This window comes from Eschrichtius robustus, chromosome 13, assembly GCF_028021215.1.
Source record: "Eschrichtius robustus isolate mEscRob2 chromosome 13, mEscRob2.pri, whole genome shotgun sequence".
Taxonomy (NCBI): Eukaryota; Metazoa; Chordata; class Mammalia; order Artiodactyla; family Eschrichtiidae; genus Eschrichtius; species Eschrichtius robustus.
In genome coordinates, this window is record NC_090836.1 from 68,459,852 (window position 1) to 68,481,650 (window position 21,799).

At 35.6% G+C, this 21,799-nt stretch overlaps 2 protein-coding genes across 3 annotated transcripts in view; one reads left to right on the forward strand and one right to left on the reverse strand.

Moving 5' to 3' along the window:
- Positions 1-18,624, forward strand: part of ACSS3 (acyl-CoA synthetase short chain family member 3) — a 149,365-nt gene extending 130,741 nt beyond the window's left edge. The window contains exons 12-16 of the mRNA XM_068560206.1: positions 563-644; positions 3,123-3,245; positions 15,243-15,342; positions 15,428-15,603; positions 16,444-18,624. Coding sequence (XP_068416307.1) covers positions 563-644; positions 3,123-3,245; positions 15,243-15,342; positions 15,428-15,603; positions 16,444-16,512 — 550 coding nt within the window. The 3' untranslated portion in view covers positions 16,513-18,624. The remainder of the gene's footprint in view (positions 1-562; positions 645-3,122; positions 3,246-15,242; positions 15,343-15,427; positions 15,604-16,443) is intronic.
- Positions 18,625-20,703: 2,079 nt separating this feature from the next.
- PPFIA2 (PTPRF interacting protein alpha 2) overlaps positions 20,704-21,799 on the reverse strand; it is a 470,795-nt gene continuing 469,699 nt past the window's right edge. Inside the window, exon 32 of one of the 2 annotated variants that reach the window (XM_068559618.1) lies at positions 20,704-20,758. Coding sequence is in view for 1 of the 2 variants with exons in the window: in XM_068559619.1 (XP_068415720.1) it covers positions 20,730-20,758 (29 nt within the window). In the remaining variant the exon portion in view is untranslated. The remainder of the gene's footprint in view (positions 20,759-21,799) is intronic. The other variant, XM_068559619.1, reaches the window with a different exon arrangement.

Genomic DNA, 21,799 nt, shown 5'->3' on the forward strand with positions numbered 1-21,799 from the left:
GGTGAGAAATCTCATAGGTCTGGATGCTCATGAAAAGAAAGACCAGAAGAGAGAAGAGTGAGAGGGAATTCTCAGAGTGGGGAGGCACATTGATTGTGAAGATAAGACTGTTCGTGGGATGTTTAATTGGAACATCTTACCACAAAGAGACTGGCAAAGGTGGCAGTTGGTACCTTGATACTTCAAAAAAATAGATTTGTTTGCCTATGGTGGAAGGATATTTCTCTCAAAAAGTAATTCAGTGATGCATTTTTGGTTCCTTTTTGCAGATGTTATGCTTCTTACTGAAACAATGATTGATGCTAATAACTATTTGAATGCCAAATGTGTGTGCCTTTTGTGCCCTTCCCAGAAACCACAGTCATCCCTTCGTGACTTTGTTATGTCATGGTCAACCACTTCAGCCTCAGTTAGACATGATCTGTCCAGTGGATTTAGGGGTTACAATTCAATGTGGGATTTGAATTGTAATTGTCCATCACAGTGAAAAACTGTTAGTTGTAATCAATCTGTCTTTATTACCACTTTCATCATAATTCTCACTGCTCTGTTTTTATATAAGGTTGCCATTACCACCTGGAGCTTTTTCAGGACTCTGGAAGAATCAGGAGGCATTCAAGCATTTATACTTTGAAAAATTTCCTGTAAGAACTTTATTGTACTTTTTTTAAAAATCATCTTACACACTTCTCTCTAGTTCTTGCCTATTAAGTTGAGCGGCTGGCTTTTAGAATCATGGATCACAAAGCAACTTTTAAAGGTTATTTGGACCAGTTTCCAGATCTCAGGGATAAGAATGCCCAAACCTCAAATGTTTAAATAAGTCATTTTAATAGTTTTTATCAATCTCTGGGCATAGAAATTTCTCCGTTTCTCTTAGCAGCTTTTTCTGAAATTTAACAGCCTTTCATATCAAGAAAGGTTTTGTTAAACTAAAACTTCTGGGGACTTTCTGTATGATTTCTCACATTGGATCCCTCTGCACAGACTGAGAACATCTGATCAGAACTGGACACTGTCATTAGAACCTCTTTACCTCCTTTCCGCTGGTTATGTGAGCAAAATTTGTTCTGCTTTCCAGAAGTTGTATTTTTAAAAATCCCTTTAGCTATTACTGACATTCTTTCCTGAGTGTCCTCTGAGTTCTTTATTTTATAATACAGATACAGGGGGCTTCCCTGGTGGCGCAGTGGTTGAGAATCTGCCTGCCAATGCAGGGGACACGGGTTCGAGCCCTGGTCTGGGAAGATCCCACATGCCGCGGAGCAGCTAGGCCCGTGAGCCACAGTTGCTGAGCCTGCGCGTCTGGAGCCTGTGCTCCACAACAAGAGAGGCCGTGATAGTGAGAGGCCCGCGCACCGCGATGAAGAGTGGCCCCCGCTCGCTGCAACTAGAGAAAGCCCTCGCACAGAAACGAAGACCCAACACAGCCAAAAATAAATAAATTAATTAAATAAAATTAAAAAAATAATAATTATATAATACAGATACAGGGTAGAGACTGTGTTCTCATCGCCTAACCTCCAGTGCTCTGGATAACAAAAAGTATCTTTCTGTGTTCTGTTTTATCATTTACCTATTACTCTGTGGTTTGTGTTTATAACAGCACGTAATTGATAATACGCGAAAGGGTCCCACTATCATCTTTCTGCTGTTTCTTCACTTCTGTTTCTTTCCCTGAGAGAGATACCCGGTCCTCATTATACACTGGGTAAAAAAGAATGAATGATTAGAATTTCATTTTTAAAAAAAGGTGAGTCTGTTTAGCATTCTGTCTTTATTATTTGTGAGTGAAGGACAGCTAACCTAATCAACTAGAAAAATGACAAGAATTAAAATAGCTTCCTTTAGGAAGACGTCTCAGGGTTAAATGACCTCAGTAGCCAAGATTAAACGTGCCCCCAGGGACTGTGGCAGAGAAGATTTGTCAGTAGAGTTGACTCCAATCGGCCCAATCTATCTGCCTGATGGGCCACAGTCAAATCATCAGAGTACTGATGTGATTAATTACAACCTGACAGTGGCTCATAATATGTGCATGTGGTTTTCAACATGACCACCTTTAACACTGAAAGCTCCTTCAAAGTCCCATAAACCATAGTTTATGATTAAACTATATGTAGTGAATCTATACTCTGTCTTGTTACCCTGACCTCAACCCTTTCCTCTAAGGACTTAATAACAGCACAGCAGGGTTCTATAACTTGCCCACAGTTTAGAAGTAACAGAGCTGACATTTGGACCCATATATTCTGGCTCCAGAGCCCATGTCTTAACTTTACTCTCTGAGAGTAATTGCAGTAAGAGCTGCCAATTATTCAGGGCTCATGATGTGCCAGGGTCTGCCCTCTTCATATGCCCCATCTCATGTATGCTTCTCACAGCCTTGTAAGGTATGGTCCATTACCCTATTTAACAGATGAACATACTGAGTCTTAGGAAGATTTAGAAACACAAATAGTGACTCACCTGGATTTGTCCTGAAGCCCATGCTTGTAACACAGGTATTAATGTAACTCAGAAGCATTAGGGGAAGTAATATTTATTTCTTTCTACTTCTTATTCTTGATTTTTCATTCTATTGTGATATCTGGACCAGTGAAGATGTACTGCTACTCTTGAGTTGATTAAAAATTAAATTTTATACTTACTATTTAACTATATTTCACTGAAGCTCCAGTGCAATCCAAATCTATGTTAACAAACTAGTGGTCTATTTTGTAATTATTCATAGAGAGCTTTAATGCTTTTAAAAATTAACACAATTAAAGAAGAAATCTATCAAAGAACTACTTTGCAATACGAAAGTATACTGGAAATATTGAGCTATTACTTCTCCATTAAAAGGAAGAAATTGGGTTCATAAGCTTTACAACTCTCAGTTCAAACACTTAACGTGAACATATATAAGAACACTTTTATTCCTGGCTGTTAGGGGAGCAGAGAGATTCTAGTAGGCTTTCAAAATCAAAAGTAATTTAATTCCATAGGCTAGTTATGAAAAAAATTCAAATGAATATAGTAAACCTATTTCTATCACATTTTATATTTTACCAAGCTTAAAAATGATTACATTACCTAATACTACATGCTAAACAGACATTATTTATTTTTATTTTCAGGGATACTATGACACCATGGATGCTGGTTACATGGATGAAGAAGGTTACATATATGTTATGTCTCGAGTTGATGATGTGATAAATGTTGCAGGTCACAGGATTTCTGCAGGTGCCATTGAAGAGGTATTGATGACTATTGGTCTTTTATTCCAGGTAGTGTTTAGGGACAGAACTGAGCTGAAGTCAATGTTGAGGTTATGTCATTCCACTTGGAAAATTTCCAGACCCTTCCTTTGAAGCATAGACTCAGTTGGTCGCTCTGGTATTTCTCTCACCTCACTTTCTCTCCTGTGGATTTTCCTGTTCTCCAAATTCCCCTGATTCCTGCCTGAGTGGTAGAGAGGAATTTTAAGCACTTACATATATTTGTAATTTATGGGAGAGTCTATATACATTTGCTTCTTGATCCTTGCTACTTGATTGCTTCTAGCTTCTTGATTTGCGCCTGTTGATAACCAGGTTTACATATAGTCTTTACTGGGTGTGTGATTTAAACATTTTATTGTACTCTTAAATCCTGAGAATTTTCTTCCAATGTAAATTACACAAAGTCCCCAGAAGAGTATTTTAAAATGTTTTCAATTTTTTTTACCTTAAAATAGAGTAAAATCCTCCTTTTTATTGTATAATACTATGAGTTTTTTACTTATTATATAGATTCTTGTAGCCATCACCAAGAACCAGGATACAGAAAAATTTCAATACTGCCAAAGAATTTCCCCATAATGTCACCTTTTTATTCTGACCCTCCCCACCCCTAACCCCTGGGAACCGCTAATTTTTTTTTTGTTCCTATGTTTTTGCATTCTCTAGAATCTCATATAAATGGAGTAATACAGTATGTAACCTTTGGAGACTGGGCTATTTCATTTAGGAAAGTGCATTTGAGATCCATTCAAGTTGTGTGTATGTCGATTATTTGTCCTTTTATGTTGCTGTGCGGTATTCCACTGTGTGGATGTACTAACCCATTTATGTTTCCTTTACCCATTAGAGGATAATTTAAGTGCTTCTAGTTTGAGGCAGTTATAAATAATGCTGCCATATACATTCAAGTTCAGGTTTTTGTGCAAAAATTAGTTTTCATTTCTCTAGGATAAACGCCTGTAGTGAGTTTGCTGGTTTACATGTTAAGTGTATGTTTAGGCTTATAAGAAACTGCCAAACTTTTCTCTAGAGCGTCTGTGCCATTTTATATTCCCACCCATAGTGTCTGAGGGCTCCTGTTTCTTCCCATCTTCATTAGTACTCAGAATTGCCATTATTCTTTATTTAAATCATCCTAATAGATGTGTAAAGGTATCTCATTGTGCTTTTAATTTGATTGTCTGTAATGACTAAAATGTTGGAAACCTTTTCTTGTGTTTATTTGCCATCCATGTATCTTCTTTGGCATTAAAATCTTCTGCCCATCTTTTTAAAAATTGGGTTGTTTTTCTTATTGTTCAGTTTTGAGAGTTTTTAAGGTATTCTGAATACAAGTCCTTTGTTTGATATGCAGTTTGCAAATATGTATTTTTTTCCTGTCTGTGACTGGTCTTTTTATTCTCTTAAAAGTGCTCTTAATAGAGCAAAGGTGTGTTTCATATTGATGAAGTCTAATGCACCATTTTTTTCTTTTATAGATGATAATATTTATCAAAGAACTCTTTCCTAACCCAAGGTCATACTTTCTTCTTTGTTTTCACCTAAAATTTTATAGTTTTACATTTAGTTTTATTGTTTTACATTTTATATCACTTTACATTTACATTTTGAGGGGTTTTTTTGTATATAGTGCAAGATATAGGTTGAGGATTTTTTTTTTAATGTGGACGCCAATTCTTCCATATGTTATTTGTTGCAAAGACTGGACTTTCTCCATTGAATTGCCTTTGCACCTTTGTAAAAAATTAGCTGACAGTATTTGAGTGGGTCTATTTCTAGAGTATCTCTTGTTTTATTGATCTGTGTGTTTATCTTTTCACCAATACTATTCTGTCTTGATACTTTATAGAATGTCTTAGAGTTGAATAGTGTCCACTAGTTTCAAAATCGCTCCACTTTTCAAAAATCGTTGTGGATATTCTGTTCCTTTACTTTTCCATATATATTTTAGAATGAGCTTTTCTATAGTTAAAATAAATCCTGCATGGATTCTGATTGGGATTGTGTGAAATCTGTAGATCGAGTTGAGAAAAATTGGTATCTGGACTATACTGAATTGTCCAATTCATGAACTTTGTACGTCTTTCCATTTATTTAGGTATTTTTTGATATGCTTCACTGACATTTTATACTTTTTAGTATGCAGATTCTAAACATATTTTCTTTTTTTTTAATTTATTTTTTTATACAGCAGGTTCTTATTAGTTATCCATTTTATACATATTAGTGTATATATGTCAATCCCAATCTCCCAGTTCATCACTTCACCACCACCACCCCCCCACCAGCCGCTTTCCCCCCTTGGTGTCCATACGTTTGTTCTCTACATCTCTGTCTCTATTTCTGCCCTGCAAACCGGTTCATCTGTACCATTTTTCTAGGTTCCACATATATGCGTTAATATACAATATTTGTTTTTCTCTTTCTGACTTACTTCACTCTGTATGACAGTCTCTAGATTCATCCACGTCTCTACAAATGACCCAATTTCTGAACATGTTTTCTTAATTTATGCCTAAGTATTTAGTTTTCTGAACTATTGTAAATAGAATTTTTTTTAAATTTTGGTTTCCAAATTTTCATTGCTAGTGGATATAGAACTGCTATTGACTTTTATGAACTGATATGTATCTTATGATCTTGTTAAATTCATTTATTAGTTCTAAGAGTTGTGTGTATGTGTGTGTGTGTATTTCTTGGGATTTCCTGTGTGGACAATCATGCTGTCTGTGAATAGAGATAGTTTTATTGCTTTCTTTCCAATCTGAATGTCTTTTATTTCTTTCTCTTGCCTTTTTGAACTGGTTAGAACCTCCACTATGATGTTGAGTAAGAGTGATGAGAGCAGTTACCCTCGTCTTGTTCCTGATCTTAGGGTAAAAGCATTCAATATCTTACCGTTAAGAATGATGCTACCTGTAGATGTTTCTGTAGATGGCCTTTATCAAATGAGGAAGTTTCCTTCTATTACTAATTTGCTGGGGTTTTTTCTATCTTTTTTTTTTTTTCTCTTGAAAGAATGTTACATTTTGTCACATGCTTTTTCTGCTTCTATTGATATGATTGTGTGGGTTTTCTTTTTAAGCCTGTTAATATGGTGAATCACAGTAATTAATTTTCAACTGTTGAACCAGCCTTGCATTGCTTGGGATATACCTCACTTAGTTGCAATGTATTATTGTTTTAATATATTGATTTTTTAAAAAATTTATAGTAATTTTTGTTGATCAGAAGTTGGCTTTGTGTGGTAATCATGTTTTTAATAGTGTTTGTATCATTTATCTTTTTCCATCCTTTCCTTTTTAATATATCTAGATCATTACGTCTCCTGTGGCCTTTCTGTAGATAACATATAGTTGGGTCTTGTTCTTATTTTAATCCAATTTTACAATTTCTATCTTTTAACTGGTGTTTTTAAGACCATTAACATTTAACTTAAGTATTGATATATTTATATTTATGTCTCCAAGTTTATTATTGGTTTCCTTCTTGCCTTTTCTCTTTTTTAATTCCCTCATGTTACATTTTCTCCCTTCTTTTAAGTCATTTGGTTCTTTTTTTGTAGCTTCTATTTCTTTGCTGAGAACTTCTCCATTCATTCCAAGGGTGCTTGCCCATACTTTTTGGGCCACAGTTACTGTGGAGTTTTTAATATTTATCTTTGTTAATTTTATCCTAAACGTGCAAATGAGGTATTCTTTGTCAAAGACAGATTTCTTAATAATAAGTGTGTCATTGCTTTCTTACTCCCGGTCTTATCCCTAAGTGACCCAACAAGAGCCGATGGGAAATCTCCCTACATAAGTAGCCAGCCACACCATAGATGAGAAATAAGGAAAATTATTTTTCTCTGCTTATAAAGAGGAAGGAGGCAGCTATCTTTCCCCCTCCTAAAGAGGTCTCCTTGGACACATAATAGCCTGAATCCAAACTCCAGCTCTTTGATATGTACATAACATCTCTCCAGGAGGCAGATAGCTCTGTGTGTCTCAACTTTTACAACCTAGAAATGTTTCCAACTTCTAAGCCTTCATCTTTTTGACTTGTAAATACCAAGGAAGATAGTGAGCCAGTCTCCCCAGCACCTTATGAGTTTAACCTAGGGATCTAGTCTAGGATGTAAGCATTTTGCCCACCCAGGGAAATTAGAAAATTTTATTATCCTTTCATATCAGAGCAATTAACTAAACAAACAGCTGTAGATCAAATTCTCAAGGTATTTGAAGAGTCTCAGGAGGCTAGGGTTTTTTATAGGACCAATGAGGAAATCTAGAAAGTTTTATTCCCCTACAGATATAATAGCTACATTAAAATCTTTATCTGATATTTGTAATATTTGGATTGGGGTTTGGCATTTGTTGATTATCTTTTTTAAAGAAGTGTTTAGGTCTTCCTAATTCTTTTCATGTCCAGTAATTTTACGTTTTATATTTTGACTATTTATGAGATTTTGGATCCTTTTAAAATCATCTGGATTTTTGTTCTTGTGATTGTTTATTTTAGCAGATGGTCAAGCCATTTAAGATCATACCACATGTCCTTACCCACTTTCTGTGGATTGTGGTTCCAATGTCAATTTTGTTTTCAAAGCCTTTACAGTGCCATTCTAGTCCATCTCACTGTGTCTTTCTCCCAGAAGCCAATCTGAAACTCAAGTTAAGTGCTCAAAATCTGTGCTGTGCTGATTCTGGTTGGATTCATGCATATACAACTTTAGAGTAGGCTCAGGACATCATACTCAGATTTAAAATATCCTTTTTTCTAGCTCCTTTCTCTCCGCGATCTACTCTTCACTTTTTGATTCCCAGGGCTCCCTCTTACTGCTCTTCTCGGTATAAAGTCAGGGCTTCAGCCTCCCCGTAGTCCTGCTGGGGTTCAGTCCTGCAGGATCTACCTACACAGCGTCCCTGGGGTGAGGAAGGGACTCTGTCTCTTTGCTAGCACTTGCCTGGTATAGGGCAGAGCTAGTCAACAGGGATCAACTCTCAGGAACTGGATGGCTGCTGGTGGGGAGGACAAGTGGTACTGAATCTTTCCTGGCTCTCTTGGTGTAAGATGGGGGAGTCCCCAGCGCTCCATCCCCAGGATCTGCTGCACAGTGATAGTGGAGAAGGGAGAGGACACAGCTTTTTGGCTGTATTCACCTGGTGAAAGGTGTGAAGAGTCAACAAGGTGGTTACAGCTCTGTAGGAAGGAAGAGGGGCACTGCTTCTTCATTGGTGTCCATCTGGAGTAGGGAGGATAAAATCAAAATGATTCTGTTTCCCAGCTCCTCTGCTGCTTTTCCTGGACCTCTAGGTGGACACAGCAGGCATTTCTTAGGGCTTTTTCTGTCTGTACTTATTGACAGTTCCACATTTTTGACTGATGTAGAACCCAGGCCAGAATATATAGGAGGCAAAATCAACAAACCAACAAACCATAACAATGAAAACCAAAACCTTCTAAACAAACAAAAAACAAGGGACTCACCATCAGGTTGTCTCTCAAGTTCTGATAGAGTCTTCTGGTATGAATTTTAGCCCAAAGTATTCCATCGCAATTAGTGGAAGTGATAAGATGGAATGTATTTACTCCATCTTTTCCAGAACCAAACCCAGAATAGTTTTCTAATGGAATGGGGCAAACTGCAGTTTAAATGAAAGAAAATGCTTAAAGCAGTATGACTGATAATGCAGTAGGACGAGAGTATGCAGAATCATAGTTCCCCTTTCTCTAATTAAAAAAATGGTCACTTTCTCAAAAGGTTGTACTTAACTTCAGCCCAAACTTAACACTTAACACTTCTTGTCATGTAGGCTTTTCTTTCTTAGTGACAGTCAATGTGATATTATTTGAGTAAAAGGAAATAATTTTATAAAATATTTTGGAACATGTGACTTTTATCTGCTGTTATAATATTGTTTTTAACTAACTGTGAATTTTGTGATAACCTGAAATGGAAATTTATGCTTCATGTATTTTGGTGTGTTGACAAAAGGTGGTTCTGGCTTCAGGAACTTTTAATTTCTTGCTTATAGGAGATTACGTCCATTTCTGGCAGACTCAGCTAATCAAAATACAGAGATTACATGTGCATAGCTCTTATTATCAGTCAAAATTCTTAGTTCTCTCTTTTATTTTTAGAATGAAGAGTGCCAACCTATTCAAATATATATTGTGCTTTAATGTTTCTACTGACATGCTTCTCACTATATGTAACAGCAGAGTGAGGCAGGCAGAAGATAGGCAGTTAAAACAGCAAAACTGAAAAAACTGTGCCAGAATCCATGACATCTAACAGGAGTTTTGTCCCTGGGTCTTAGAGTGCTCATAGCACGTAACAGGACACCTCTCAGCCTTAAGCCTTCTTGAAGTGAATGTCTCCCTTTATATGAATTAAATGATTAACTCTTTATTGTATATTTATGTCTAATAAGGAAATTAATATCTCAATTCTGGGTTGTCTTCTCCATGTTAGAATCTATTAGAGGGTTGAAAACCAACATTTTTACCAGCTTTTTCCCAGCTCCTAGCAAAGTTGCTTAACAAATTGATAATATGTACATGAAATGTTCATATTGATGACAGCTTTTACTAAAGTGCCCAAACCTTATTTTATATTTAAATGCTTTTCTGGGATTCTTAATAATGAATGCTGGATTCCACTTTGATTTTTTGAAATAGGACTTGAGGGTCTTAAATCCATTGGGAGTATTATTTATAGAAAATAAAAAGAGACTGAATGTCTATTTACATACAGTGAAAATATCTGAGCTCTTTCAGTTTCCCAAAGTAACAGTTGACAAATCTATCACCTTACATAAGACTAAATCAAACAGAAATTCTACTAAAATGACTACATCACAAACATTTCAGGAAACGCTATGTTCTTTTCTGTTTTCGACATAAGAAAATAGAGTCCTACAATGGCTTTTAGAAATTTAAGAGGACATTATCCTTGCATATCCCAATGCATGTGAGGGCCTTCTATAAATATCAAGTAATAACCAAATCTATTTGAAGAGCTGATTACTCTTTGAAAGCCTACCATCTAGCTGGACAGTTGGAACACTTAGGTGGAAGTTCAAGGTATTCTTAAGAAGAACATGTCCTAAATCTGCTAGTTCAGGTCATGCGAGCTCAAATTACTCGGAGTCAATGTGGTCCTTCTGCTTAGTTCTCTTTCACTGTTGTGGGCAGATCTTTTCATGCAGAGACATCTCCAGGGAACAAATCGGGCTCCCTGATTTCATTCTTTCACTCGTAGATTAAGATTTAGTTTAAGATTTAGTTTGTCAAATAATCCTAAGAGTATCCTTGGAAACTTGGAAATCTGGTGTTAAAATACTGCATTTAAAGCCTAGGGCAGTGTTCGCATACAATTTGCCCTTTCGAAGGTTATTCTGACCAATGCATCACTGTTTGTTTTTCAAGTTAGCTATTTTGTTCACTATTTTAGGAATAATTTCTTCAAGATTGAATATATTTCCATAAAGTGCACATTCAACAAAGATGCCATGCAATTTCATTTCTACCCAACATTAAATGACTACTGGATGTAAATAGTTGTAAAATTGCTGAATATTTTCCTGGGCACTGATATGAATATTGATGAAGATGTGGAATCTGGCAGTTTCCTAGATGACTCCATTGTCAGAGGAGGTAAAACAATATTCCTCCTCTTCCCATCGCAAAGACAATCTCCCACTGCAGAGTGGCTCCTTGTATTTTACAAGGGTGCTTGATTTAAACTAATTTTTTCTAAAATTAAAATACTTAAAACATAATTAAGAAACCTGTGTAATTTAGCCCACTAAAACCGTAAAGCCATTTAAATCAAATAAAATTTACACAAAAATGGCAGTACTGCAGAAACCAAGAATGACAGTTACTTGCCAGGACTGTTACCAATAACATTTATATGCTCACTTTGGGTGAAACAATTACCTTTTAAGTTGTGTCACTTTTTTGGGTACTTGAATGCCAGTTAACCACAGATACTTCATGAATTTTATATGGAGGGAATATATGAATGTGGCTTTTGATTTTTTTCCCCCATAGGACATTTGGTGGGCTTCTGTCCCAATATGTTGCCAAGACATATTTTGATGCTTTCCCTTTTCACAATTCAGTTGTTGAAATCATTATTTGGCATGCAAATACTGTTTGTGGAGCCAACACAGAAAGCTGCCTCTCTTCCTTTATGGCATCTTTTTAACACTGATAGAATAATATAATGTTTTATCCACTATAATGAACTTCATTTACAGATGGCACAGAATTCTGGAGAATGACATGTTTCTCACAGATTTTTAAGAATCATATCTTCAGTTGGCAAAAAATGGGAAACTTTGATATTACAAGGAATTGTGTTATGTATTACTTCTGATTTTAAAATACTCTCTGCCCTTATAGAAAACCAGTCAGCGTTTTCCCATCCACTTCTAAAAACACTGAGACCAAGGATGGAAGTTAAAATAGCAAGGTGAAATAATGGCAGACTAGAAGTTTTGTTGTTCAATTTAGTTAAAATTATAGTCATACTGGTTAGGTGCAAAATATCTGGATGTATGATTTTTTGTTTTTTAACAGTGATTTAAACTGTAAAACTTCAAAAACTCAGGTATAGAAGCACCAGTGAACACTTTAATAAGTGGGATTTTGACCATTAAAACTCTGGTTAGCCAGGTAAAAGTATTTGTCTCTACTCATTAAGGGAATACTAAATCGGATTTAAAGGATTGAACCTACCAAGTCTGTGTCCTACCTGCTATAGAGAAGGTATTCTCTTCCACGGGCTGGTGACCGTCAAGACTAACTGCCCAAACAAAGCTCTGACAATAAAATGTGTCTCTACTCTCAACATACAGACTGAAAAGAAAATAAGACCTTAACAAATGGGAAACATTTTGAGAGTTCACACTGAAGCAGTGAGAGCAGGTGGTATTGTATGGTCTGTGTAGTATGTGTTTTGCAGAAGCTTTTGAGTCAGGGACCAACTGAAGGAAAGAGGGCGTAGACACCTTCATCTCAGCAATGAAGTTAATAAAAACATATCGTACAAAAATCATTTATTTATCGCGTACCATCCTGAGCACTGTAGGAGTCAAAAGCTATGTCGATGGCAGCCCTCACAACTGAATACTTCAAGGCTGATGCTAACAATAGTTTACGGGGCACTGTTGATTTGCATGCTTAATTAGGGGCAGTGTGAGATAGTCCACTGGGTTTGTACCAAACATTCTAGCAGTTCATTGAGTCTTCTAGGAGTTCAGAGAAGAGAAAGCTCATTTTCAGCTTGGATTAATTTTTTTTTTTCCATAGAAAGTTTGGGATTTTTAGTGGCACGTCCCAGATTTTGTTGGTTTTTCTCTTCCCTCTCTGACTGTACCTTTATAGTCCAGTTTGTCAGCTTTTCCTTTTTCATACGGTCCTTAGATGTTAAGAGTTCTTTAAGGCTTTTACCTTTTTCTCTCACTGCTTTCTCCCCAAATAATCTCATCCATGTGCATAGCTTTCATTATCATTTATACATTAATGGCATTCAGATACACATTTTCAGATTAAGATTCTCCTCAGATCCAGTTGCCTTGACTTGGATGTCTGAAAGGTACTTCAAATGGAACATCTCCAAGACTTAATACATGATTTTTCCTCCCAAGCCTAGCCCTCACCAGCATTTTCTGGCTTAGAAAATGACACCACTATCCAACCAGCTACTCAAGCCAAAAACCACAGAATCATCTTTAACCCCTTTGACTTCTTACTTCATATCCCATTTATCGTCAAATTTTGTCCATTTTACCTCTAAAAACTCTGGAATCCTTTTATACCCACTACTATAACCTTAGTCTACTATTGTAGCCTCTCTGGGTGTTTCCCTGGGTAAACTCTGACACCCACCTTCAACAATCTTCTATTTATTCTTCACAGTGAACCAAAGTAAGTTTTTGTTTTTCAAAATCCACTCTGAAGTGAAAGTAGCCAATCTGTAAAGGCTACATATATACGATTCCAACTATATTAACATTCTGGAAAGAACTCTGGAGACAGTAAAAAAGATCAGTGGTTGCCAGGAGTTATTGGAAGGTGAGGGATGAATAGGCAGAGCACAGTGGATTTTTAGGGCAGTGAATCTACTCTGTAAGATACTATAATCATGGATACGTGCCGTAAAACCCATAGAATGTACAACACCAAGAGTGAAGTTTAACGTAAACTGTGGAGTGGGGTGATAGTGATGTGTCAGTGTTGGTTCAGCAGTTGTAACTCTACTGCTCTGGTGAGGGATTTTGATGGTGCGGAGGCTGTGTGTAAATGGGAGCAGGAGGTATATGGGAACAACGTATTTTCTGCTGCTCTATTTTGCTGTGAATCTGAAACTATTCTGAAAAAATAAAGTCTGTTAAAAAATGCATTCTGATCTTGCATCGCCTCCTTACCTCCTGAAAGTGCTTTATTACCTTCCAATGCTACTAAAATAGTTGGAAGCCCTTCGCATTCACAGCCTTTTTTTATCTCTGTAGCTTCATTTCCTCTTACACCATTCTTACTTTTGCTCTCTGCTTTCCAGCCACACTGGTCCCTTTTAGATTTGAATGGTACAAGCCCGGTGCTTCCACAGGGCTTTTGCTCTGCCCCTGTATGCAAGGGTCCTTGCATACAGACCCTTTAGACCTGAGCTCATCCTGAGTCACTTCCTAAGGGCAGGTTTCTCTGAGATCCATATTCTTCTGCCACGTTGGTTGCTTTGGCTCTATCTTTCATTTAAAAATACAAGTTATTTCCCCAAAGATTGTACCACTTTACATCTAGACATTCATAGTAATTAAATATTCATGATTATTTATTAATATCACCCTTCGCTACTGGACTGTAAGCACCGTGAGACAGTACCCAGCTTATTTTTGCTCACCACCAAGCCTACTGCGATATAGGAGGTTGGAGGATAGGAGGTATTAATAGATGTTTGTTGAATGAATGCATGGAGGAAAGAATGAGGACTGCCAATCTAGCCCTTGGTTACAAGTTTGCTCACTGTTTTCTCCAGCCATAGGGGTTTGGAGTCACTGAAATATGTATTAATCTCCCAGAAAAGAACTTTTTGAACATTCATTTTTAAAAGTCCCATCACAGCAGAATTTTTTTTTTTTAATCCTAAGCTTCTGTATTTCATGTGGTTACTCTATTCTCTGAGTTCTTGTGATTCCAGATAGAAATTTGCTTTGCTCTTTAAGGCATTTAGAGCTTAGGGTGAACAATATGAAAATGGTTGGTCAACAGTGGTGATTATCTGATGTCAGGGCTTCACTCCACGTCCAGCCTTTTCTCCACATCTTGGAAAATCCTCTCTGGATGGGTGGTCACTCAGGAAGAGAAGTGTGCTCTGTTCATTGCTCAGTAACAGAGGTGGAAATAAAATCACCGTTTATTTTTAAAAATTTTATTTTATTTACTTATTGGCCGTGCCATGCCTTAGTTCCCCAACCAGGGATCACACCCGTGCCTCCTGCAGTGGAAGTGCAGAGTCTTAACCACTGGACCCCCAGGGTTAACCCCAATTCACTGTTTATTGATGGGGCTGCCTTGGGTTCCTCTGGAAGGTGTCCTCATGGTAGCCAGCACCGAAGCCAAAACACCATGAGGCCATCTGTTTTCCGAGGCTCGCTGCAATTTGTTCCCAAGTGGTATCACTGCATAGTTTCCCAGACTTCATTAATAAACAATTGAGATGAAGAAATCATTCCCTTACTTTCCAGGTAAGCTAAGCAGTTTGTCTTAATTGCTTAGTCAGCCTTTACTGAGTGACTACCAATCCTAACCAATCACCTCAGTAATAGTGATGTGAATGGTGAATTGGTAGTAATTTTCACAGAGGTAGCTATGGGTTTTTAAGTTATCTGACGTGTACTATTTTCCCCAGTTGAAATGATAAATACTGCATATATATGTGTATAGATATTCTAAATGAATGCTTTTTTAAAATTACAGTCTGTCCTTTCCCATGGCACTGTGGCCGACTGCGCTGTTGTTGGCAAGGAAGACCCTTTGAAAGGTCACGTCCCGTTAGCACTCTGCGTGCTGAAAAAAGGTGAGAGGTTTTTCTCCTCCCCGACTGCTGGGGCCCTGAATGATTAAAGTTAATCCAGAGCTTACCATCTGAACTTTCTCCCTAGATATAAGTACAACAGAGGAACAAGTCTTAGAAGAAATTGTGAAACATGTTAGACAGAGCATTGGCCCGGTGGCTGCTTTTCGAAAAGCGGTGTTTGTGAAACAGTTACCCAAAACCAGATCTGGCAAAATTCCCCGCTCAGCTCTGTCTGCCCTTGTCAATGGCAAGCCATATAAGGTAAATTATCAAGGATGTTGAGTGCTTGGTTTTGAAATGTTTTCCCCCACTTCTTTGGTGTCAACTAAGATTTTTAAATGGTTCTCAAGCATGAATTATGTTCCTAAAAAACACATAACAGTACTTTTTTTTTTTAATATTACGGGGGAAATTGCATAGCCATTATCTCTGTAGGAATGAGGGTTTTGTAGAGAAACACAGATTAATTAAGACCATATACTTTTGATTATAATAACCAGTATGTGAAAATATTTTACTGTTAGTAAATATGTCAAATTCAAACTTGTGGAAACTCAATCTTATTAAATTAAGGATAAATTTTCCTTCATTGCTGTCATTAGTGACTAATAGTGAGTGAGAGGCTGGCTATAGATATTTTGAAAATTCTAATTGATATATATGCTCATTATTTTTTCTGTTTTGAGTGAAAATTATTTTAGGTAATTTAGGCTGATTCAAGCATATGCATTCTTTTAATTTTTGTGCACATTATACATGCACAAATATACGTATTTTTAATCATCAAGATCTAATAAAAAGTGATGCAACAGTAAGGAGTGGTTGTATGGGCAAATGCCAAAAAAAAAATTCTTTCTATAGACGCTTATTGAAAGGCCCATAAAAGAAAGTACCATCTAGGACCAATAGTTTTGCTAACTGAACAGTTTATTTTACTATAGATACATTTTAAAATATTGAGTTCAAAGTTCCCTGTTTTGAACCTTTCCATATGAGTATGATAAGATAATGGGGAATACAAGATTGCATATAATTGTTTAATTGTATAGAATGGAAGGGGTTCAATGAAGCACCTTCATCTGGCTCTAATTTTCTTTCCAGGTATCTCCTACAATTGAAGACCCCAGCATTTTTGGGCACATAGAAGAAATGCTGAAGCAGGCATTGTGACTTTTTTTTTCTTTTTTTGTCACTTTTCTAATTGGAGTTAGTTTTTGGAATTATTTCCCAGAAATAAATATTTAAATAGAAATTACATGCAAACTGAAATGTAAATTGTAGAGCTTGGTCTAAAAACAATGTACGTGCAGTCTAGTAAAAGGCCTTCTGTTTGATTAGCCCAGTTAGCACTGTTACTGGTTACCTGTAACATCGCTCATTATAGATTTTCCAGAACTTCGATTTAAGAAAAATATATCTGACATACGATTTATAAAAATTGTACCCCCCCAAAAAACATTTTAATTGAAAGTGACACTAATATCGAGCCACTTCCTGAAATTAGGACTCTGCAGCTTTGACCCAAGACCTAAAACTCAAGTGAAGTCAGAAAACAATTATAATTTTCTATAGAAATTCTGAATATTTTCTAATATTCTTGAGATGCCCACATGCATGGTTATTTTAAATGAAATGGATGAAATGGGAAGTTTTAGGTAATCATCTAGACATGATTTTCTAGGTAGGAGAATCTGTCTAGTCACACATTTCCTGAGGGAAGGCTGGGTACCAACCAAGGTACAGCTCTCTTCAATCCTTTGTTACTTAGTCAAGGGAAATCACAGGCTGGCAGAGGGCATAGAGGTCAATTAATCCAGTCTCTTTGTCATGGAGATGAGGGCTCTTTGGAGCCCCTCCTCCTCTCTCAGGTTCTTAGTTGACTGTATACTTCTTAATGATTCCAGCTTCTTTTGGAAACAAGGAAATGTGTAGAAATGGGGAAACTGGCAAGGAAAGCTCTTAAGGAAGAAATGTACAAGTTTTTACATTAGCTAAAAACCAGGAGGAGTTTTAAGAGAAACCAAAAATCCAGATTTTATGTGAAATCTCTAATTTTTAAATAACTCACTAAAAAAATATTGTCACATCCAAAGCACATCTTTCCATTTAAACTTCTGTAAAACTATTGAGCATTAAAAAAATAACTGAAAATTAGTCTTTGTTAATAAGCTTATGCTAATGTGCCAATTAACCAGAGTAGGTAGATATAGATAGTTACATATTTGGTTTACTTAGGGTTCTACATGAGATCAGTTATCAAAGAATACATTTAAACTCAACAAATACCATACCCACTGAGTCTCTGACGGTTCTTAAAGTACTCCTCAGTCTTTCAGTCCATCAGGAACATTATTTTTAAGAGCAACTGTCTTAACATATAGTCTGGTAACATATCACGAAATATATATGAGAGATAATAGGTAAGAGCTTATTGTTTGTTTCATAAAAATTGCTTACAACTTGTATAAAGACATTCTGAAAATGATAGGATTTTTTGGACTGTAGCCTATAAAATAAATGGCTTCTCAAAGTAAATTGTTATTTGCTAAAATTGGCTTTTTGATTGTTACACCTGAAAAAATACATTCATCTAACTGTTCCCTTTAATTATTTTAGTAGACTGAGTTCAACTAATTAGATAGATATTCAACTTATAATTTGAAGCTGTTGGGTTCCTTAAACTGTCTCTTCTCTTGAGTACATTTTATCTTATCACAACTGTAATCTTACACTTTTTAATGTCTTAGCATTAAGATGTATTACCTTATTTTTTCATATAAAATTCAGTTAATTTGAAATGGCAAATTCTTTAGCCGAATGTGTATCATAGTTCATCCGCAAGGTATAAACCCAGGCATATACAAGAATTGTGTTAACGATTACATCTTTGATCCTCGTGCACACTTTTCGTGGTAATCAATCTGAGAGACACTTCAGCAAGCAGGCTTGGGTTATTTTCCTGTTGAGTGGGATTGGAAAACAGTGCACAAGACCGGGTAAGTGGTGTTTTCTTGCATCTGGTTAAGGAAAGTGATCTCCTTTGCAGGGTCAGAGAAAGTACTGTTCCTCTCACAAGACTGAATGTGGGACAAGAAAGATACAGTCATCAGATTGCTTAAATTTTGGAAGAAAAAAAAAAGGAATTTTCTATTTTAATACTTACCATAAGGTACTTTCACTCAATAGTCCTTAAAATATTTTGAATTAAATGTCTTTAAAAATAACAATATAATGTTACTAAAAAATGTAATTTGCTGAAATAAATTCTGCATGATCTTTTGGTAGTTGCATAGAATTTTTTTACTGTAAGGTATTAAAATTAAAATGTAAATATTTTCTTTTAAAATCTATAGAAAAGTGCCAATTAATTGAGCTATTTTGCCTGTGAAAATGTACTAAGTATATACAAATGAGAACTGCTTTACATTTAAAAAGCAGTTTTATTTATAGAAAATTATATTTGTAAAGGCTCTGATTATTAAAAATATGAAAATTCATAATGTTGATAGATAGTTAAAAGGAAGAAAACCAAGGTTCTAAGCTTAATCCATTAAATGGGTTTTGGAATCTGGCAAAATGATATTATACATTGAAGAATATTTTATGGTTTTTGAGGCAAGTAACTGGCTCTTTTATATCCCTGTATGTTAGAGTCTATTTTAAATGGTTAATATCTCTTATTAGGTGATCTCTTAAAGGGGAAAAACTGTTTATGCAATTAAGTTGTGCAGAACAGCAGATACAAATCTAGTTTGTATTATTATGATACCATAGTTTCTATATTATATTTCATTTCTGTAAGTCAAGATCCCCATATTCAGACAAACTTAAAAAGCTCTTTCCCATTGTTTCTAATCAGGCAACATTTTTAGAAAATTTTAAATCACTTTCATAAGCTAGTTTAGTGCTCCCTCTTGTGGCAGACTCACTTTTGAAGATAAAAGATTGATCACTAACAAGAATGATTTTCATTATAGTTTAAGTAAAATTTTAAACTATATGTGACTAGAAAACAAAGCTTAAACAGAGAACTGGAAGTATTTTTGTTTATTGACAATGGAGAGGGTTTCTGTTACCATTACCTTTTGAGTGAATCTGTTAAACAAAAATCGACATCAAAACAAATGTAATGTACGTGCAAACATAGCAAATTAAATACAAAAAAGGAATTACTAATGACAGGTCTTGCTGTTAATAAGATCAAGCAGCAGAAAATCAGCAGTTAGATAAATGGTATTCTTAAATAGATTTTACTTTGAAATCTCCCATATAAACAAAGAATAAACAACAGTAACACCACCAAATAAAGCCACAGGGAAGAGATTATTCTTCTATACTTTTATACACTATATATGTTAATCATTCTGTCTTTATTTCCTCTGATAAGACTGACTTCAGGGAAGTCGCAACAAGGCCTTCTCGGCTAAAAGCATATAACGTTAGACATGAGTCTGGCTAATGCCCTATTACATTGACAAAAGGGAAAGGTTTCTGGGGTTTTGTTTTTTCCAGTGGAAATGACCTCAGACTCTGCAGTGGTTGACATTCACTGAACAGTGCTGGCTGGAGGTTCAAGGTATTTGGGTGAACATGTGGTTCTTAGTAAAGTTTGTTTGTTTTTTTTTTTTTTTCTTGGTCCACAGGTAATAAGAAGAGATCATTTTTTTTTCTTTATAAATTTTTTTAAATAATTGCTTTTGACTCTTGTAAACAGTTTGGCTTTGTTTTGTATTGAAAAGGAGATCGAGCCATCACAGTGCTATTTCTAAAGATATAGGACATCCCTGATTTCCTTTAAAGGTCTATTTTTGGCTCCAGTTCCAGGTTAAATCATTCTTTTTTACATGATCAGAGGCAGGTTTTCAGCTTTAAGGATTGACAGACTTGAAGGAGAAACATGTGGAAGCATGAAACATGCTTCCAGGAAACATATCAATTTGTTACAATTCAAAAACTGTAAAAATGGTGGAATGGTAAATACAGACAGTACTTGGAATTGTCAAATGTTTGCACTCAAGACTCCATGAACCATATATTTTATTTTTTAAAAAAATCATATTTATATCCATTTACATAAGACTTACACATTTAAAAAGAAATGCATACACAGTAATACATAAATGCCAAGTATATTACAGTAAAACATGAAAAAACAAGTGGCTCCATTTCATAAAAGCATCGTTGTACAGAATTTATGATGTGGATGATGCTTATTATTCAAATGACTTAAGCATTTTCTTACAACTGTAGTAAACTAATCAAACTTAATATCTGACTCCCCCCAAAATCACATTTTCAGCTTAATAAACCATTAGTTGTGATTATTTCCTTAGAATTCAGTCTTCACAAAGGTTTTCACTGCTTATCTTCTTAGATGGTAGTGCACTTTAGGTAGAGTAGACTGAAAAGACGACATCTAAAATATGTAATGGACAGCATTAGTTTACTGAAAGATCCCAGATTGGAAAATCTCCCTCTGCGACTCTTGGTGCACCTCCATGCATCCTGCCCACTTTTGTCCTAAGGGTAGGATATCATCTCAGGTCTAACCAATGGCTGTATGTAATTAATATTTACTTCTCTCTAATTTTGTGCAGGCGAGGTTCATAAATAAGATTTGCTCAACTTTGTAAAAGTATGGCAGATAATATAAACAAAGGTAGTCACAGAAAACGTCAGCAGTCCTTTTGAAAAGCGTACAGCTTGCTCATTAATAAATTGAGTTGAGTTGACCTATTCCATGGAATAGATCTGTATTCTAACTCATATATTTTAGAGCTCTTCAAAAGAGACCTTTGTTTAATTGTGACAAAAACATAATGATAATCAGTAACATATAAAGAATCTGTGGCATCACTGATTCTTTCCAGTCATAATATACTTAGGAAAAGATTACAATTACTATCCCGACACGAGATAAATAATATGTTCTGAACTGTGTTAATAACAGAAATGCTAATGTTTCCTCAAAATAGAAATTGGTTGTCCCAGATTAACTTATTAGAAATAAATACCTTTATCCCATTTAATGGTAAAAACTAGGAAATATGAACTAGAATGCCAAGCACAAAATACAGATTACAAATAGTTAAAGAGTAATTCTACCCATCAGTCAAGAGCTAAGAAGCAAGCACTATTCAACATATTAAATAGTCATTTGTAAATTAGTGAAGTATTCTAATTCTAGTTCCTGGTAAATTATCATGTTACGTGTAGAAACTATTACAAACAGTATTTTGGAAAGCCTCTTATTTAGCCAAATTATTACAAATTTTAGATCATGCCTAATGAGATGCCAAATTGTATACCATAATTAAGTTTTTAATGTTAGGGTTTTACATTCTGAAATTAAATCTCTTATCTGAAAGCTTTTTGTTTTATCATCAGCAGCTTCAAGTAGTGACCCAAATAAGGCAGCATATCAGCTCCTATATTAGGCCCCAAAGACCATCAGTAG